Source organism: Ips typographus, linkage group LG3 (genome assembly GCF_016097725.1).
Source record: "Ips typographus isolate SLU linkage group LG3, UJ_Ityp_2.0, whole genome shotgun sequence".
Lineage (NCBI taxonomy): Eukaryota > Metazoa > Arthropoda > Insecta > Coleoptera > Curculionidae > Ips > Ips typographus.
Window position 1 is genome coordinate 17,039,623 of NC_138424.1, and position 18,504 is coordinate 17,058,126.

At 36.1% G+C, this 18,504-nt stretch overlaps 2 protein-coding genes and 1 long non-coding RNA gene across 4 annotated transcripts in view; 1 reads left to right on the forward strand and 2 right to left on the reverse strand.

The window, feature by feature from the left end:
- Window positions 1-18,504, forward strand: part of LOC145725779 (phosphatidylethanolamine-binding protein homolog F40A3.3-like) — a 276,881-nt gene that overhangs the window by 84,662 nt on the left and 173,715 nt on the right. The window lies entirely within an intron of this gene.
- Window positions 4,534-18,504, reverse strand: part of LOC145725786 (kelch-like protein 17) — a 34,529-nt gene continuing 20,558 nt past the window's right edge. Inside the window, exons 9-15 of the mRNA XM_081974639.1 lie at window positions 14,845-15,001; window positions 7,401-7,480; window positions 5,899-6,075; window positions 5,784-5,838; window positions 5,625-5,728; window positions 5,473-5,560; window positions 4,534-5,402 (exon numbers count right to left, since the gene is read on the reverse strand). Coding sequence (XP_081830765.1) covers window positions 5,189-5,402; window positions 5,473-5,560; window positions 5,625-5,728; window positions 5,784-5,838; window positions 5,899-6,075; window positions 7,401-7,480; window positions 14,845-15,001 — 875 coding nt within the window. The 3' untranslated portion in view covers window positions 4,534-5,188. The remainder of the gene's footprint in view (window positions 5,403-5,472; window positions 5,561-5,624; window positions 5,729-5,783; window positions 5,839-5,898; window positions 6,076-7,400; window positions 7,481-14,844; window positions 15,002-18,504) is intronic.
- LOC145725788 (uncharacterized) lies at window positions 10,348-12,486 on the reverse strand. Of its 2 annotated transcripts, none has more exons than XR_014177397.1 (3): window positions 12,325-12,486; window positions 10,910-12,265; window positions 10,348-10,783 (listed from the first exon to the last, which is right to left on the reverse strand). It is a non-coding gene; the product is annotated as an uncharacterized LOC145725788 (long non-coding RNA). The 2 variants fall into 2 exon arrangements; XR_014177396.1 differs by having other exon boundaries at window positions 10,348-10,428; window positions 10,488-10,783; window positions 10,910-12,486.

Here is an 18,504-nt window from a genome sequence, read left to right on the forward strand (position 1 = left end):
AAGTTTCGTTCAAACGTGGCATGAGAATTTTTATCGAAACACCGATGTTTATTGTGATGTTCATGTTTACCATCGCGGGTAAACTGACCTTCATCCGTAAATAAAATGTATCTGTGGAGGTCTCGATTTTGTTGGATCCATTCACAAAATTGAACCCTTAAGTCATAATCACCTTCTTGAAGACTTTGAACTGGTTGAACGTGGAAAGGCTTTAAACCGTTTTTTCTAAGCGTCTTCCAAATGGCCACATGTGATGTTATTTGAAGTTCAACACTAATCCGCCTCGTACTAACTCCAGGATTCTCTTCAGCTATTTCCAGAACATTTTCTTCAATTTCAGCATCTAAACCCTCCTTTCGTCCAGAATCAATCCTTACGCTTGGAAACATTCCAGTTTCCTGGACCCTTGCAAACAATTTTTGAAAAACTTTTTGATTAGAAAATCGTCGTTTTCGAACTCTTCGATTTGGAAAACGACGTCGATATTAATCAACAGCTCGCATTGCGCTACTATTGCAGAAACCATACACGAATATCATATCGGCATACTCTCTATGGGTGAATGTGTGGGACATCACTTTTGGAACTTTTTTTGTCCAAACTGAACAACAACCATGCTTGTCAAAACTACCAGTCAATTAAATTAGGTAATGACAAACTAAAAAAGAGATATTTAACAAGAAGGGACAGCCGGCATAATTCCTTTGATGTTGGGGTGATGTTTTTAGCTGACCTCGGTTTGCGTTGGGTAGGGAACATGTTGCCGGTAGTCTCTTATCTTATTTCATTCTGAAATAAAAATTGTAATATTGTTAGATGGGCTCCCTTCGGAGAAGACACTTAGGCCGCTGACCCATCACAAGCTAGTACCCCTCCAGTTCGGTGGCTCTAACAAAGCCCCAGAGCCTCCTTGGCCGGGTACCTTGAATATCGAAGGGGTTGATCACACTTTTACCCCAAAGCGTTTTTCTGATCGTCGCAAGTGCCGGGTACTGTGTGAGAACGTGTATCGGAGTTTCCTCGTCTTCCAGACACAAGCGACATACCGGATCCTGTGACAGATCCAGAATGTGCATGTGTCTTCTCATCTGACAGTGACCCGTGAGAAGTCCTGTCACACAATTGAGGTCCTTTCTGGATAATTCCATCAGGGACTTCGACTTGTTTCTTGGAAAGAAACCCATGAGACATCGCGACTGCCGCATGCCTCCGGCCTCATCCCCAGCAATATCGGATCTTTGCCAGAAGATACGGTCCACAATGGCGGATCCGACCGCGCCGGCTAGTCCTACAATAGGTTCGGGCCCTGCGGGTCTCTCTTTGGAGCCACGAAGGGCCAAACTGTTCGCCTCCTCGTTTCCCCGAACACCGGAGTGCCCTGAAACCCAAGTTAGACGTACCTTGGCCATCCGCGTGAGTGACAAGAGTGTTTTCTTACACTCCAGCACTAGCGCAGACGTCGTTGAATCAGCTTTTAAGGCAGCCATTGCTGCCTTGCTGTCCGTACAAATAAATATATTCTTCCGGCGCAGCGGTGAGTTTAAAATGAACTCTCCGCATCGGATGATCGCGAAGATCTCGGCTTGGAAGATGGTACAGTGGCAGCCTAGAGGAAAGCTAAGCCTCGTTCCCGAAGTCGCAACATACACACCTGCTCCTGCCCCCGTCACGGTTTTGGATCCATCTGTAAACCAGACGTCTCCATGCGACGGGAGGATAGAATTTTGAGAGAATTCCCAGTCCTCCCTCTCGGGTACTACAAACTTTAGAGGTCCGCTTGACAGAAGCGTCGGAGGCACCCCGATCCTGCTTCATCAACAGTTCCGGGCACCACGTTACATGTATTATGCAATTTAAACTTTTACCACTGTCCAAATTTCATTTAACAAATTTTCACAACTTAAATTACCTTTTTTATGGTCACGTGACTGTTTTTGACCAGTGCCACTTTGCCTTTACAATGTTGCCCGCTTAAAAATTGAATTTTTATTCACGTGACGTATACAAAGTGTCCAGGATAAGGAGGGCCACTATGGGGATCTTGGAAACGGTTAAATATACAAATTTGGTTAAATGGGAGAAAAGTTGCATAATCGTGGCCTTAATATATAAAATGTTTTTCCGTTTTTGAGATATTTTGAAAAAAGTGAATTTTTCGATTTAACATTTAATTTTGTTTGACGTTAATATTGGACCAAAACTAATGACACTTGTCCACAGAAATTTTAAAAAACTCGTTAAAGTGGCACTATAAGTTATTTTTTCTAATTTTGGCATATAAAGTGACACTTTTCAAAACTGATTAGAGTGACAAAACGTTTTACTTTATGTAACTAGTTACATAAAGTATCGCTTTATGTAACTAGTTATGAAAAGTTCATTTCATCACTCCCTGTTTTTATGCATTTCCGTAGAAACATATGGGCGACATCCATCATAACATGTCGTTGTCACTGTTTATACAAGGTGCTATGAAAGTGAATATTTGTGTTAAATCACTTTAAAAGATGGTTTTCACAGCTTTTGGTAAAAAATTAGAAAAAATTATGTATGCAACACGTTTCGAAAATGTCTTATTGTGTAACTCATTCAAATTGTAGGACCTCGCTGCGCTCGCCCTACAAACATTCATTCGTTACACAAAATCGATCTTTTCGTAACTGGTTACATAAATAGCTATTTTGTAACGTTTCGTCTTTGCGGTACCATCATCAACCTCATTTTTTTTAAATGCGGTCATTGTTTTCTAATATTAGATTCTGAAAGGCCTTTTTATTCCGAATTCAATTATGTATGACACTTTATGGTTTAAATGCGTTTTACTCTGTTTTTTGATTTTAATAAAGTCCTATATTACGGCTTTGAACATTATTTTTTATTTTATTTTTAATTAAAAATTGTCTATGCCAATAAATTGTTCAGGTTATTTAGATGGTTATTATTAATTTGAACTTAAAAATAAGACGAGAAAAAACAGTTTTATCCGATCCCAAAATTAAGAAAAATTGAAATAAAAAATAATAAGTTTCATACGTTATTGAATTCGGAATAAAAAGGGATTTCAAAATCTAACATAAAAACATCAGGACCGTATTTAATAAAAATTGAGGATGGTTCCGCAAAGAGGAAACGTCGGAATGAAAAACTGATAATGCCACTTAAAAGAGGTTTAAAACAGGCTACTGCTTTCCGTTTTCTCTATAATTGACCTAACTTACGTATTTTAAATGGAACATAATTGAATATAACTTTTAAAAAATGTCTGTTTTTAAACCTTTACTACGTTATAAGTATGTCTATAGTTATTCCTACAAATAACTGAAATATGAACTTGCAATGAGTAACAGATATAGACCGAATAACAAATAACTTTTTCAGTATTTTCACACACATACATTTAAGTAACTAACGAATAAAGAACTAATTTATAAATTAACGGTAAAAAATAATTAAAAATAAAATTAAGGAAAAAAATACATACAAAAAAACATTGTGTCATAGAAACAAGAAATAAATAAACGTCACTTTTGACAGCTGATTTCAAAACTTGAGTCAAAGCCAAACGCCTTGGACAGCAGGATGCCCGCTATTGATGTCTTTTCGTGGATTTCCTGTGGATTTTTGTGGATTTTCTCGTGCTTTTGATGTGGTATATCAGAGTATTTTGCTTGCCAAATTGTATAGACACGGTTTTCGAGGTACTTGCTTCAATTTGATTCAGTCTTACCTCCAAGATAGAAAACAACACGTTTCAGTGAATGACCAGAAAAGCAAATATTCAATTTTAACTAAAGGTGTGCCACAGGGATCCGTAATTGGGCCTTTTCTGTTCTTGGTTTTTGATAGCAATTTATTTATTAGACATTAATGGGGTCGCTGGGAATGTTTTTGTTACGGCATATGCTGACGACACAAATATCCTTATTCTAGATGCGAGCTCTAAAGGCGCTATTGCAAAAACCGAATTGGTTTATAATAGGATTTTGTTGTGGTCCGATAAGAATCAATTAAATCTTAATATAAGCAAAACCCACTTTCTTCATTTCTGCAATAACAGAGCCTTGTCGGAGAGAGTGACTATGTTTGAGCATTCTGATCGTGCTATAACTTCTTCTAGGACATCGAAGATGCTGGGATTAATTTTTGACTCCTGTTTACTCTGGTACGATAATAATGGGGCGGTTTGTAATAAATTATGCAAAAATTGTTACGCACTAAAATTTATGTCAAATCATTTCCGTCTTGATGTGCTTCTGACTCTATATTACACCAACTTTTATTGTCATCTGTGTCACAATCATGACACTAGACATAAGGGTTGGCTGGTACCTGGATTGCACCGCACTTTATCAATAGAATATGGTTTTTAATGCCTGCATGTTTTATAATAACCTCGAAAGTACCATTAAAAGCTCTCCAACAGTTCATGTTTTTTAATTTAGATTAAAAAAGTTTCTACTACAAAAGTGTTGCTTCCTCGGAGGAATTTTTTTAGAACGCGGGTTTTTAGTTTTTGGGGATTGACAGACATAATTTTAATTTTTGAAATAATTTTTTTTATCTTTTGACGTTTTCGACAGTTACATTTTTTTACAGTATTTCAAGGTATAACCTAACTGACACTAGTCTAAAGAACTAATAAGTAAATTATTGAGAAACAGATGTGCGATAGTGCATTATAATTATCAGTCGATATTATAGCTATTTATGTACTAAAGGACATTAGAGAGAACATAGTGACAAGTTTCGGCCTTAAATATAAAAGAAAATGCAGCAAAAGCTAATTAAAAAAGGTTTTGAAGCGTTATAACCGGGCGTTATTATAATCCCCGCAGGTTGTTATAATCTACATCGTATCCAAGGTATTATTTGTTCATAATGTATAGGTGAAACATAAATATCATTATAATTATGTGATTGATGATTTTACAGATGGTTTGTAATAAATAAAGCTACAATATGGCAATAGGTACTCGATTTAGAACTGAGAATAGCTTAGAATCTACAGTCCAGAGATTGTATTGTTTCCAATAGAGGACTCTATTAACCTACCGAAGTACGATATCACGAAACACACTGCTTCGTTTTTCTTTTGCAAAATTAAAGCTTTGGTTTTGTAATATAGCAACTAGCCTAATAATCTGCTAAAATAATTAACGCCGTGTACATATCACATTGTTCTCATTTACTAGGTACTAGTTTGTCTCAACACGTGCTCTAAATTAACGCAATTCAAGACTGCTCCTCCAAATGCACCTTTTTCGGAAAGCATACATGTGGCTGATGTCCATTCGTTGGTTTTAATATCAAACTCTTCCACCGAATTTAAGCCCTCATGAGGGTTATTAAAACCTCCAACAGCCAATAACCGACCATTCAATGATACTAATTCATGCCAGTACCTTATAGAAAGAAATATAATTAGGTTAAGTTAAAATAAGTGTGCAATTTAGTTGTGCATGTAGTAAGTACCTTGCGGTGTGCATTGGCGTAACAGGTTCCCAACTCATCATCCGTAGGTTCAATCGTTCCCCATTACTTAGAACATCACTGTCTAGTCCTAAGTCCGTTAAATATTATGCTATGCTATAGTAAAGGTCATCTTAATGCATACTGAAAATTACCTCCTGTACAGTACAAATTGCCATCTAAAGCCGCTACTCCACACCTATTCCTGAAAGTTGACATTGAAGGCACTGAATCCCATTTACCTTCTCGAGGGTCATATCTACATTAAACACATTTTAATTAACAATACGAAATATTCAGAAAAATAAACAAACCTTTCAACCGTCGCTTGGTAATCTTTACTCACACCAATGGCATAGAGAGAACTGTCTGTAAGGATTCTGTTATAAAATATCTAATAAAATTGAAATGTTAGGAAAACGAGTTTACCGAGAACTGCAATTTTGCAATATCTCCTTTGAGTGTTCATAGCAGGACAACTGTACCAAATCCCAGTCAATGGATCAAAACTTTCCATTGAACTAAAACTGGAAACACCATCGTGCCCTCCGCAAGCGTAAATTAAGCCGTCAAAGGAACAAGCACCCAAACCGGAGCGATTGGTTCCTAGAAGTAATTTTAATGGATTTGATGTTAATTTTGATCACTTAAGCAGATATTTGGATTATTTTTTGGTAGAATAATAAAATAGATGCCTAAATAGCTATTTATATACCAAGGTCGTTAGAGAGAACATAATGTCCTGAAGGTTTCGGTCATTTTTCGGACATTATACTCTCCCTAACGCCTGTAGTGCATACAATGTTTTATGTTTCACCTAATTCAACAATTATTTACTATTTCTGGCATTGGAAACTAAGGCATACCGTTACCGGTAAGTTGTTTAGTGTTTATTTTACCTGAATGATGTGACTTTGATAGTTCTGTCAGTTAGTGAAAATGGCAAATACTGGACGAAATTTTAGAAAATATATAAGAAAATGCAGCAAAACTGATTTTATTACCTAAAAAATCAAGACCATCCTAGCATAGCGAATACGAAGTTTTATTGCATGGAGGAATAAAAATGCCATTGCTAGTATTAAAAAAGGTTTCAGGGCGTTATGATAACGCCCGCTTATAATGCCCTCAGGCGGTTTCAACACTATATCCCACACCGTTTCGAAGGTATTATTTATTCATAATGTATAGGCAAAACATAAAAAATATAATTGTAGTTTTAGGTAAAGTTTATTTTTCTTCACTCGTTTGAGAGTGGAAATAAGTGCTTTTCCACACAGAATGCGGCTCTTTCCCGCACTTGACTCGACTAAAGCCACTACGCTCGTCCTGAGCGTGCGGGCAAGTCTCATGCACTTTCTACACTTGTTAGAATAATAACTATATCCACCAGAGCCTACAATCACACACTGAATCTAATCAATGAACACGGTATACAATATGTTTGGTTTAAAGATGATACAAAGTTAGAAAGAGTGAGTTGAGTTGCAAAAAAAGACGTCAGCTATATCTGGAATAGTTATTTACCTAACAATTGCGGAAAGTGGTACTATTCCCGCACGAGACTGGCAGCAGTTAAAGGGGGGAAAAAATACCTTTACCGCACTAGTGTGGAAAGATACTCCTAGTGCACTTTTCGGCACTCATTTAAGTGCGGAAAAGTGGACTTTATCGCACCCGAGTAGGAAAAACCATTTAACGAACGGTCTTCAGAAATAGAAAGTCAACCTTCGTAAAAGACGACCTCTAGAGGGCCTAATAAAGATGTCAAACTAAAAAAATATTCCTGGTTTTGCTTTTTTCGACTTATTCTTTTTTTCTACAGATCATATTCAATACATAATAATATGGCATTTTAAAACCGTCTTCGAAAATGTTGCATGTTTTGAATTATACCTGACATGAATATTTCCCATTAAAACTAAACTTACTCATTGAAGTTATCGAAGTCCAAGTGTTTGTCCATGGATTATAACATTCAGCTGTATCTGTAGGCGACGCTCCATCATCCCTGAATATTGCATTTTAATAAAATACAGGGTGTTCCAATAAGCAGTACAAGCAGCTGTTTTGTCGGAAACTATAACATATGTAGGTACATACATAGTAGCACTTTGGGAACAAAATGTTTAATAAATGAGGCCACGAGAAAATGCTGGAAAAAACAAAGATACGATGAACGTTGCCTGTCGTCAATGAACAATCTTGCAAAGTAGTAGAAGTGATCCAAAATTTTCTTTGAAGGAAATGAAATATCTCGAAAACGGCTGATCATAGAGGCTTTACCATCACTTTTACACATACACCTCCACTTTGAGAAAAATGGACTACTACTTCACGTTAACATATAATTAGTTATTTTATGTTCAACCAGGTATGTAATAACGTTAGTTCTTATGTGTAAACTAGGTGGAAAGATAAAAATTACCTGCTTTTACTTTCCACCCGGGTGAATGTCAATATGCGTTTTGTCATATCTGGGCTTACTTTTTATAGTTAAGAGACTGTGCCGCCACCTCTGCAACAGCTCGCAGCTCAGGTGATGATGAGTAACATCTGCGTCTTCAGAAATCTCCATGTTAAAAGCACTTTAAGAAACGTTTCAGCTCAAAATATTCAAGACAGAATAGCACAATAATGACGTTGTCAAAATTGTAAATAAATCACCAGTCGTTTATTATGGTTGAAGTCATAACTACTCGTACCTATACTACCTTATTGTTAGAGACTATTAGCAATCAATATTTCAACTGAATGATTTATTAAAAGTTCGATGAGATTTTGATAAATGGTTGAAAATAAAATAGTATACAAACCACGGTGGATAGTTTAATTTCTGTCTGGATATAAATTTCAACTTATCTTTATATTCAACTATCTGATCTCTCGACAGAAATCAAACACTTTCCACCTGAGTATGTAATATACTATTACCTAACTAGTACGAAAAAATGTACTTTTCCGCACGAAACTGCTGTTGCCCGAACGACGCAGAGCGGATTAAATTGAACGAAAATGTACAGTAAGATTACTAAAATGAAAGCCTCTGTTTGCAAAGATGATTAAAAGTGTATTCTTAATTGAGAAATCAAATATACAGTTGTTGTTTTTTGATTCGTTATAGAAAATCGGACGGAAAAATGATTATGACAGTATCTCGCCACTGAACAATTTTGAAAAACGCCATTTACATAACATAATGAGTAATAATTTCATAAGTACTTGTTCCAAGAAAGTAATCGGAGCTCTGAATGGAATCCTATGGAGCAAAGAAATAACCAAGAAGCGGAAATTTAATATCTATGAGGCAATGGTAAAAAGCACCCTCCTATATGGATCAGAAACCTGGAGAATTTCAGATAGACACAAGAAAAGAGTTGAGGCAGTTGAAATGGATGCAATTAGGAGATCGATGCGCATTTCACGAAGAGAAAGAATAAGAAACGACATCATAAAACAACGGATGGGAATAGAAGACGCAATAACACAGGATATCGAAAACAAGCAACTTACGTGGTACGGACACGTGGAAAGAATGTCAAATACCCGATGGCCTAAAAGAGTACTTCATTGGCAACCAACAGGCAGAAGAAAACGAGGAAGGCCAAAACAGGAGTGGCAGAAAACCATGCATAAATGCATGAGTGAGAGAAATCTAACACCTGAAGATTGTGAAGACCGAAGAGGCTGGAAATTAGGTGTCGGACAACGTCGAAAGACGTTCTAAACCGGCCTATATATATACAGGGTAATTCAAATTCGACCCTCACCATTGGGATCTCGGAAACTATAAGAGATACGAGAAAGTTTAAATTGGGGCAAAGTTGCGCAATGTAAAGCTCAACCAAATGCCGTTTTAAAAATTTCGATTTTCCGAGTACTTCCGAAGATATCGGGAAAAAATTGAAAAATTTATTTTTTGTTTTTATTTATTTCTAACCTTATTTGAAAAGATATCCCAAAACTAAAAGCATCTTTTTATTGCCACTTTTTCCCAGCTATTCGATGATAGATTCAAATTTGCCACACGACGTTTCGTTTTTTGGCAGCCATCATCAACTTTCTTTTTTCTTATGGGCGCCATATTGGATTTTTAGCCCACCAAATAGTACGTTTTATTCTGATTTTAGTGATGTATAACAACTTATGATTTGCTTCATAAATGACAAAATAATTCAATAAAAACTAATTTTACCTTAGTTAGCTTTGAGTTAATGAGACGTTTTATGAAGATTCCTTGGTAGTACTTATCACACGCAATTGGCCTGAACATACTTAGTCACAAAGGTGTACACGTGACTTAAACCGGTTTATTCACTTGAAGAGCTTAGGCCACGCTACGCTCTGGACCTAGTTGTTCTTTTCGTGAATAAAAAATGGTTTAAGTCACTTGCTGTATAAATGACTATTAAATCACTCTGAATGACATTCGCCTATTTACAGATGTAAACAAACAAACATCAATGTCACATCTACGGGGCGCGGTGCAAATTTAATAGAACTGTCATTTTAGATTTTTTGTAATATAACAAGTCGAAATTTAATAAAATATTGTATAAAACACGTGACTTAAACCGGTTTATTCACTCGAATAAATATGAATGAATAAAAAATGGTTTAAGTCACTTACTGTATAAATAACTAAACTTGCATTTAACATTATAAAAAATTTAAATTTGGCAAAAAATAAAGTTCCTAAAATGATGATCTTTCTCTTGGAAACATAAATGAACTGTTTCAGTTAGAGATAATGCTAACAAATCTCTTCTTCCGATTAACCTAAATAATGCTTGAATGATAATAAAATTTTGTGCGGGGGTTTCTTATCTAGATACATTTTTAACTATGATTGACTTTAAGTGAAATCAAAACTCAGAGTCGATCTCCACAAATATTTATTAAAAAGGTTGTTAATTGCCTAACATGTTTCGGGTGTATTCAGACACCCATCTTCAGAGGCTGTAAGTTATACAGTGTGTTAATTAAAAACTTATAGAACTAAGGATATGGAAGCCTACCTTAACTAGATCACTAGTCTGCTGACTGTCATTCTAAAAGGGGGGACAGCTGAACCCAAATGTACCAAGGTGGTTTTTTATTCTGCACGGGGGAAAAAACCTTGATCAAAAACCCAGTTCTGGTACAGAGGTGACAGGTTGCTCCGTTTTTTATTCTCAAAGGGGAAAAAAACTTAATCAAAACCCAGTGTTGATGTCAGAAAGTGAAGTTATTAGCTCGGTTTTTTATTCTTTAAGGGGGAAAAAACTTAATCAAAACCCGAAGAAGTTGAATGATGTAAAAACTGCATGTCTATCTGTAATAAAAAACATGAGTAGAAATAGGATGTCCTGAAGGGATGTATGTGTAATGGGGGGATAAATTAAAGTCAAAAGATAAAATGAAGGCAAGTCAAAAGGGGGGGCTAAACTGTATATCTTACCTGAGGAGACCAAATGGACACGAAAGGGACGTCACACAACAAAAACCGCGGTGGACACTCACAAGTTCAACATCAAACAGATTAAAATAAGGGTTACTTTCCCTTTGTCACTGTGGAGGTGTGACCGTGCAGGCCAACATGGCTTGGGTGCAGCAGGACATGGAGTGGCCAAAATGGCTTCCAACCCACGCCAAGGGCAGGTTGCAGGAAGCGGAAGTCTAGGGGGCAGCAACATATTGCCAAATTCGAAAAACCCAAAAAACCAAATCCCCTAGAGAACCGAAAAGGTCAAAAACCCCCAGAGTCGGACATGACAGACAGCTGACAGCAGACAAAACATGTGTGATCGGTCGACTCATCAAAACAATACAGTGTAAACAAATAAAGTTAGGTTAAACCAGCACTTAACACTAATCATCCGACTGCCTAATTATAGGTTTTACAAATAATACAATGGTTAATCAACAAATGAAAGCAAAGAAAGAAAAACAAAATTTAAAATAAGATTAACATTAAGTAATGAGCAACCTACAACCTGGGGACACAAAAGCACAGATTAAACACCGTTCTTGGGCACAGGTGAAGCAAACGTAAGTATCAAACAGTGGGAATTGATTAAGGGTAAATGGGGGTTGAAATCTAATGTAGGGGGGCGGGAAAAGTCTGGGAAACTAGAAATTGAGGGATCTGAAGAAAGGAGTGGAGCTATGTCTAAGCTGGTCATTAAGGCAGACCACCTTATCGTTGGATGAAGCCTTGTGGATTTCAAGAACCTCCAGAAGGTCCAGCAGATTGCCTTTTCCACAGAAATGGAGGGGCTTAAAGCCCTCATCAACGTTGAAAGTATGGTTATTAAGGCGAAGGTGGCGTGAAAATAGTGATTTCATGTAGCTAGTGTTCAAATTTGGGTTGTTAATAAATTTTTCAAACTCTCTCTTGTGTTCATGTATTCGAGTTGCAAATTTTCTACCTGTTTGACCAACGTAGACAGCTTCACAGTTGGCCGTGCAGCAAGAGAGCTGGTAAACACCAGACTTATTAAGGAGCGGAGTTGGATCTTTGGAGTTGACAAGGAAATGGGATGCAGAGTGTGACACTTTAAAGCAGATGGAGATGCCATAGGACTTGAACAGGGACTTGAAACCAAGAGAAAAAGGCCCCAAGTAAGGTATTGAGAAGTATCTAGTCTCAGTGTCATGCTCTCCAATTGTGAGCCTTTTGTTGACAAATTTCTTGAAGTGGTTGTAGTAGATTTTGTTAACTAAACTAGGAGGGAAACCATTGTTGGTAGCCACCGTTCTGATCCATGAAAGTTCCTTGTTAAAGCTGGGCTCCAGCAGGGGTATGCTAAACAATCTGTGGAAAAAGCAGTATTTAGTTCTATAAGTTTTTAATTAACACACTGTATAACTTACAGCCTCTGAAGATGGGTGTCTGAATACACCCGAAACATGTTAGGCAATTAACAACCTTTTTAATAAATATTTGTGGAGATCGACTCTGAGTTTTGATTTCACTTACACTCACTACTCCACTGTGTGCATATGGACTACTACTTCTCGATATGATTGACTTGCTCTAATGTTCGTCCGAGTTATCGTGTTTGACAACTACGGTCAAATAATGACATTTTAGAAAACGGCCCATTAACTCAAAGCTAATAACTAAAGGTAAAATAGTTTTTATTGAATTATTTTGTCATTTATCAATCAAATCATAAGTTATTATACATCACTAAAATCAGAATAAAACGTACTATTTGGTGGGCTAAAAATCCAATATGGCGCCCATAAGAAAAAAGAAAGTTGATGATGACTGACCAAAAACGAAACGTCGTGTGGCAAATTTGAATCCATCATCGAATAGCTAGGAAAAAGTGGCAATGAAAAGATGCTTTTAGTTTTGAGATATCTCTTCAAATAATGTTAGAAATAAATAAAAACAAAAAGTCAAATTTTCAGTTTTTTTCGGATATCTTCGGAAGTACTCGGAAAATCAAAAATTTTAAAACAGCATTTGGTTGAGCTTTAAATTGCGCAACTTTGCCCCAATTTAAACTTTCTCGTATCTCTTATGGTTTCTGAGATCCCAATGGTGAGGGTCGAATTTGAATTACCCTGTATATACTTGTTCCAAGTTTGATCAGAATTGCTCCAACGCAACGGTCTGACAGTTATACCAAAAAACCGAATTTTTTAACTAAGCTTTGAAGGGCTGTATCTTCCTTAAGAAGCATTTTTCAAGGAAATGACACAATGCATGACAACTTATTGTTTGATGAGCTATCGAATGGTGATTTATTGACACTTAAAAATGGACCACCATGTATAATAATCTTATTTAGGCCCAGTACTTTCAGTTCAGAATAACTTTATTCTAAGGATAATATCTATGGAAACCGTGAAATCAGACGCTGCTATTGGTCAATTCCGTCATTTCTATAGAAATTATCCTAAGAATAAATTTATTCGGAGGTGAAAGTACCGGCCCTTAGTCAATAATGTAATGTTTACACCTGTACAAAAAGTCATTTTTTTACTGATATAATTGACACATGTTTAAATTAAAAATATTATCAAATGATAGATCTCAAAAAGTTAAGATAACAACATGCAAGCCATTTTGCTCTATCTCATTCTGGTTAGAAGTTAAGACACTTGAAAACGTAAAAGTGTCATTTTTCAAACGTCAATACATCGAAAACCATTGTAGATAGATATAGGTTATGATACATAAAAAATATTTGAAATCGATAGGACTATTCAGAAAAACAATAATATACAGAGTGTTCCAATTGAAATAATCATTTTGCATCAACTTCCGGTCAAACCGAAAGTGACAGAAAAATAAAAATATTTTTAAAACATAGCACTCATCAAATTTCATTTAATTCCATAATTTCAAATTTCTATTAATATTGGATCCTAATATACTTTTTTCTACAAACAATAATGATGCATTTTTCGCTTCCAAATCTCAACGAAAAGTTACCCTTTACTGAGGAGTTTACTTTATCGCGCGTTGCAAAGGGTAGCGAGCAATACAATTTTTTTCGCTTGCTGTCCAGAGCAACGGCCACAATGCATGCCATTGTTGAAAATGTCAGTGTCACCAGTTTGATGTCAGTATTCAATTGTGTATAGTTTTTATCCTGTTTTTGAGTACCTACGCAGTAAGTTTAGTTGTATTAGATATTTAGCGATGTTTGTAGAAAAAATATTGTATGTATTACGCGCACAATGTGACTTTTATGCTCTCGAATGATTGCTGCGCTCAACAACACTTTGTGTCGCGCAGCAAACTTCATTTTCAGAGCATGAAAGTCATGGTTTGCGCGCTTAATACATAAATAACTATTAATGAATGGTTTGGGTGGTTAACCCTGTATTTGCTGTGCTTTTGTCATCAAACAAGTTGATTTAATAAATCATTTTGTATGCGAGTTTTTTTTTTACCAAATTATTTAGCAATAAAGTACTGCCTCCATTTAACTAAAGCTTTATCAACTATAGTTTCTGAGATAGCAATGGTAATGCATCGAATTTGTAACATTTTGTATATAGGAAAACGCCTGACCCTGAGTTGACTCGAGCGATTCCCCCTGCTGGTGGAAAAATGCCCTAAAAAAGAAGTCTTTATGATCAGGAAACTTTGGACCCCTTTATAAGAAGATATCGAAAAAAAAGTTAAATAGCAAAATTTTTCGTAAAGGACAGGCAATTACGTTGGTATTTTTACTATACCAGTCCATTTAAATTTTCAGAGTTTTTGAATTCATTTTAGTGAAATCATGAGTCTTAGCGCTTGAAACTTAACATCAGATTTTATTCTTCTATGTATAGTTGCCGAGAAACAGACGCGTGCACGGTTTTTTGGATCACCCTGTAAAGTTTGCTTGGAAAATGCAACTGTATACTTAATTGGTAGGTACTTACCCTCCAATCACATATAAACGTTGTTTTAAACTAGTCACTCCTGGACAAGATCTTCTCGATTGCATTGGTGCTATACGATTCCAACAATTAGTTTTGGGATTATAAACTTTACACTCGGAAAGGATTCGTGATCGCAAGCCCGATTTGGACAGACCACCTTGAAAAAACAGTTGAACTTTTTCGACTCTTAATAAATGTGTTTTATAAATTACAAATAAAAAATTCGGCACAAGGATTTGTTCAATTACATTTCACTTTTATTTCAACAGGAAATTGGCGATCATTTTATTGAATATTTTCCTCTTGTGTTAAATGTCCCATATGAGCAGTGCATTTTCACCAGAATGACAGCGACAATTCCACTCATGTACAAAAAATGCCATATATACGTCATCAAAACACGGTTTGCTATCGGCTAATAAGGAAGGAAGAGAGTTTGCTAGCGGATAAAAAAATCGGATAAATTTTGCTGTTGATTTCATCGTTTCCACGGATTTTCACTACACTTCTATTGTTGCAATGTCTCACCTTGAGATTTTTGCTGGCACTGTCAGTTTTGATGTTTGTTCGTTTTGTTTTGGTTATGGCTCGCTTCGGACACAGTTCTAAGGCAGAAATTCAATAAGAAGTTGAAAAATTGATTCCTGCCAATACAAGGAAGTCCCAGTCTTCAATATGGAAACAATTTAGTCAGTTTTGTGAAGAAAGGCAGTTCGAACTGGAGACACAGCAATCAGTAGACGATATTGCACTTATACTCATGGATTGGGGATTTAATATGAAAAAAAAAACGGCGATGATTATAAGGAGTACGTAGTAAAAACCATATGGAATACAACCGCAAAACTTCTGCAAATGAGATATCTAGAAAGGTACCGTGTTACTTTTAATCCTTTTACTGATCCTGGTTTCAAAAAGTCTCGCGACGCACGTGATTCTAAACGAAAGAAGCTGCAAAGTGACTACACTAAACGTAAAGAAAGTTCTGTCGCATTAACTAAGAGTGAAATCGACAAAATGGCGTTAATATGGAATGAAGACACACCAATAGGCCTATTAAAAATATTTTACCATGTTGTCGCATACGAGCTAGCATGGCGCGGAGGCGAAGCTGCTAATTGTAAAGTGTTTTATTTCAAGGAGAAAAGGTTTAATAATGGAGACTTGACTGGCCGCATCGAGTACAATTCAGTGTTTTCAAAAACTTGTCAAGGTGGCTCAAAACAATGTTGCGACAGTAAATGGTTAGTAAAGAACAAAGAAAATCCTTCTATTTGTCCAGTAAGATTATTTTACAAAATTTTATCACACAGAGAAAATCATATTTTAAGTGACAGATTCTTCTTAACTCCAAATCCGTTCTGGCAAAGTAACACGTCAAAAGGTTGGTACAAGAATGTTCCTATAGGAGTTAACGAAATACTCATGTGGACAAAAACCTCCGCCGAAAAAATTGGTTTGGACATTAAAAGAAGAAAGATAACTAATCATTCTCACCGCTCGAGTGCAGTGTCAAATTTAGCAAAGGCCGGTGTTAGTGAACAAAATTTAATCAAAATTACTGGGCACTCCTCAGCAAGTTCCATAAAACCTTATTTACAACTTCACACTGATCATCATTTAAACCTTGTATCCAGTCTCCGAGAGCATTCTGAAAACTTTGATGCACCTATACAACCATCATCGAAGAATCTATTTCAGTTACATCAACAATCAAGTGCTACAGTTACAAAAGAATCTACATCGATCCTAGAAAATAGCCTTCAAGGTGAAAGTGCAAGAAAGAATTGTGTTTTTAATAACTGCGTTTTTAATAATAATTGTTCTTTTTAATGTGTAGTGTTTTTATTTGTTTAAATACTCGTTTCTAATAAAATTGTTGTATTACCTTATATTTCAAAATTATATTCATGGAATTGTCGTATCAAATACCATTCGAGCTCAGATTTTGAGCAGGATAATTTTTCCGCTTGTCTTCTCATACTTTCTTTATGGTACAAAACTCGACCTGCTTGGCAAAATCACTCGAGCTACGCTCTCGTGATTTAGTTACAACAGGTCTCGTGCAGTTACACCAAAAAGAAAGTGTTCTAAGACAAGCACAAAAATTATCCGGCTAAATCTGAGCTCTTGTGGTATTGCCCCCGACAATTCCACTCATGTACAAAAAATGCCATATATACGTCATCAAAACAGGGTTTGCTATCGGCTAATAAGGAAGGAAGAGAGTTTGCTAGCGGATAAAAAAATCGCATAAATTTTGCTGTTGATTTCATCGTTTCCACGGATTTTCACTACACTTCTATTGTTGCAATGTCTCACCTTGAGATTTTTGCTGGCACTGTCAATTTTGATTTTTGTTCGTATTGTTTTGGTTATGGCTCGCTTCCGATAGAGTTCTACTGCAGAAAATCAAAAGAACCAGAAAAATTTATATTTCTGCCAGTACAAGGAAGTCGCAGTCTTATTACATTATTGATTATATTTCTGGAATTGTCTTATCAAATACCATTCGAGCACAGATTTTGAACAGGATAATTTTTCCGCTTGTCTTCTCATACTTTCTTTATGGTACAAAAACAGCCCTCCACCTTCGGTGTCGGGCTCTTTCGCCAAAAAAATATGAAAATAAACTCATGCAGTTAAGAGATAACAAGTAGTTTTCACGCAAAATTATCGGTAATTTTTATGCACTTGTGCAATTACCCCCGATAACACAAATCGATAACACCACGCTACATGTTAAATCTCCCATATGAGAAGGGGTGTTATCGAAAATTACAGCGATAATTGCATTCTAAAGTGATAATTGCATTTCGATAATTGCACTGTACGTATCTATAACGACTGCATTGTTGTAGAGCCTATTGCTAGTACACTAATTGTTGTTCTTGCGCAGTTTTTTGACTTTTTATAACCAAACAATGTCAACCAAAATTAATGAACAGTTTGGAACTTGCTCATTGAGCCTCCATTGAGCAATCTATAGTTGCAGAGAAAACCAAAACATTTTCGTTATTCGGGAAATAGGTATTCTCCAAAATTACATTCGTGCTTAAAAATGACCTGATAATTCTGCGTTCAAACTTGTATCTTTGCAAACCGCATTCGGTCATTTTCTTATTTTTTTGGCGAAAGAGCACGACACCGAAGGTGGAGAGGGTTATCTCGATACTCAGAAAACTGAACCCAAACAAATGCTTATTCTCCCAAGAAAAAGTTTACTTCCTCGGATATATCGTTTCTTCAAATGGGGTGGTGGAAGCTGACCCGACGAAAGTTGAATCTATAAAGAAATGGCCTATACCCAAGACTAAAGGGGATGTCTGAAGTTTTCCTAGATTGTGTAGTTATTACCGCCGATTTGTGAAGGATTTTGGACACATTGCTAGACCTACATCGACTACATCGACGGACACATCATCGACTAACGAACAAAAATAGCCAATTTTCTTAGTCACCAGATTGTTAACAAGCTTTCACAGAATTAAATAAGTACTTTTATTTTGGCTTATTATCAATCTCAAAACGGAACTTTTTCACTGATGCTTCCCAGTATAGTATAGAAACCATTCAGCTTTTCCTAGTTTTTTCCAAAACGGTCAAGAAGTGGTCATTAGCTATTACAGCAAGTCATTGGGGGAGATTTTTCAATTGTAA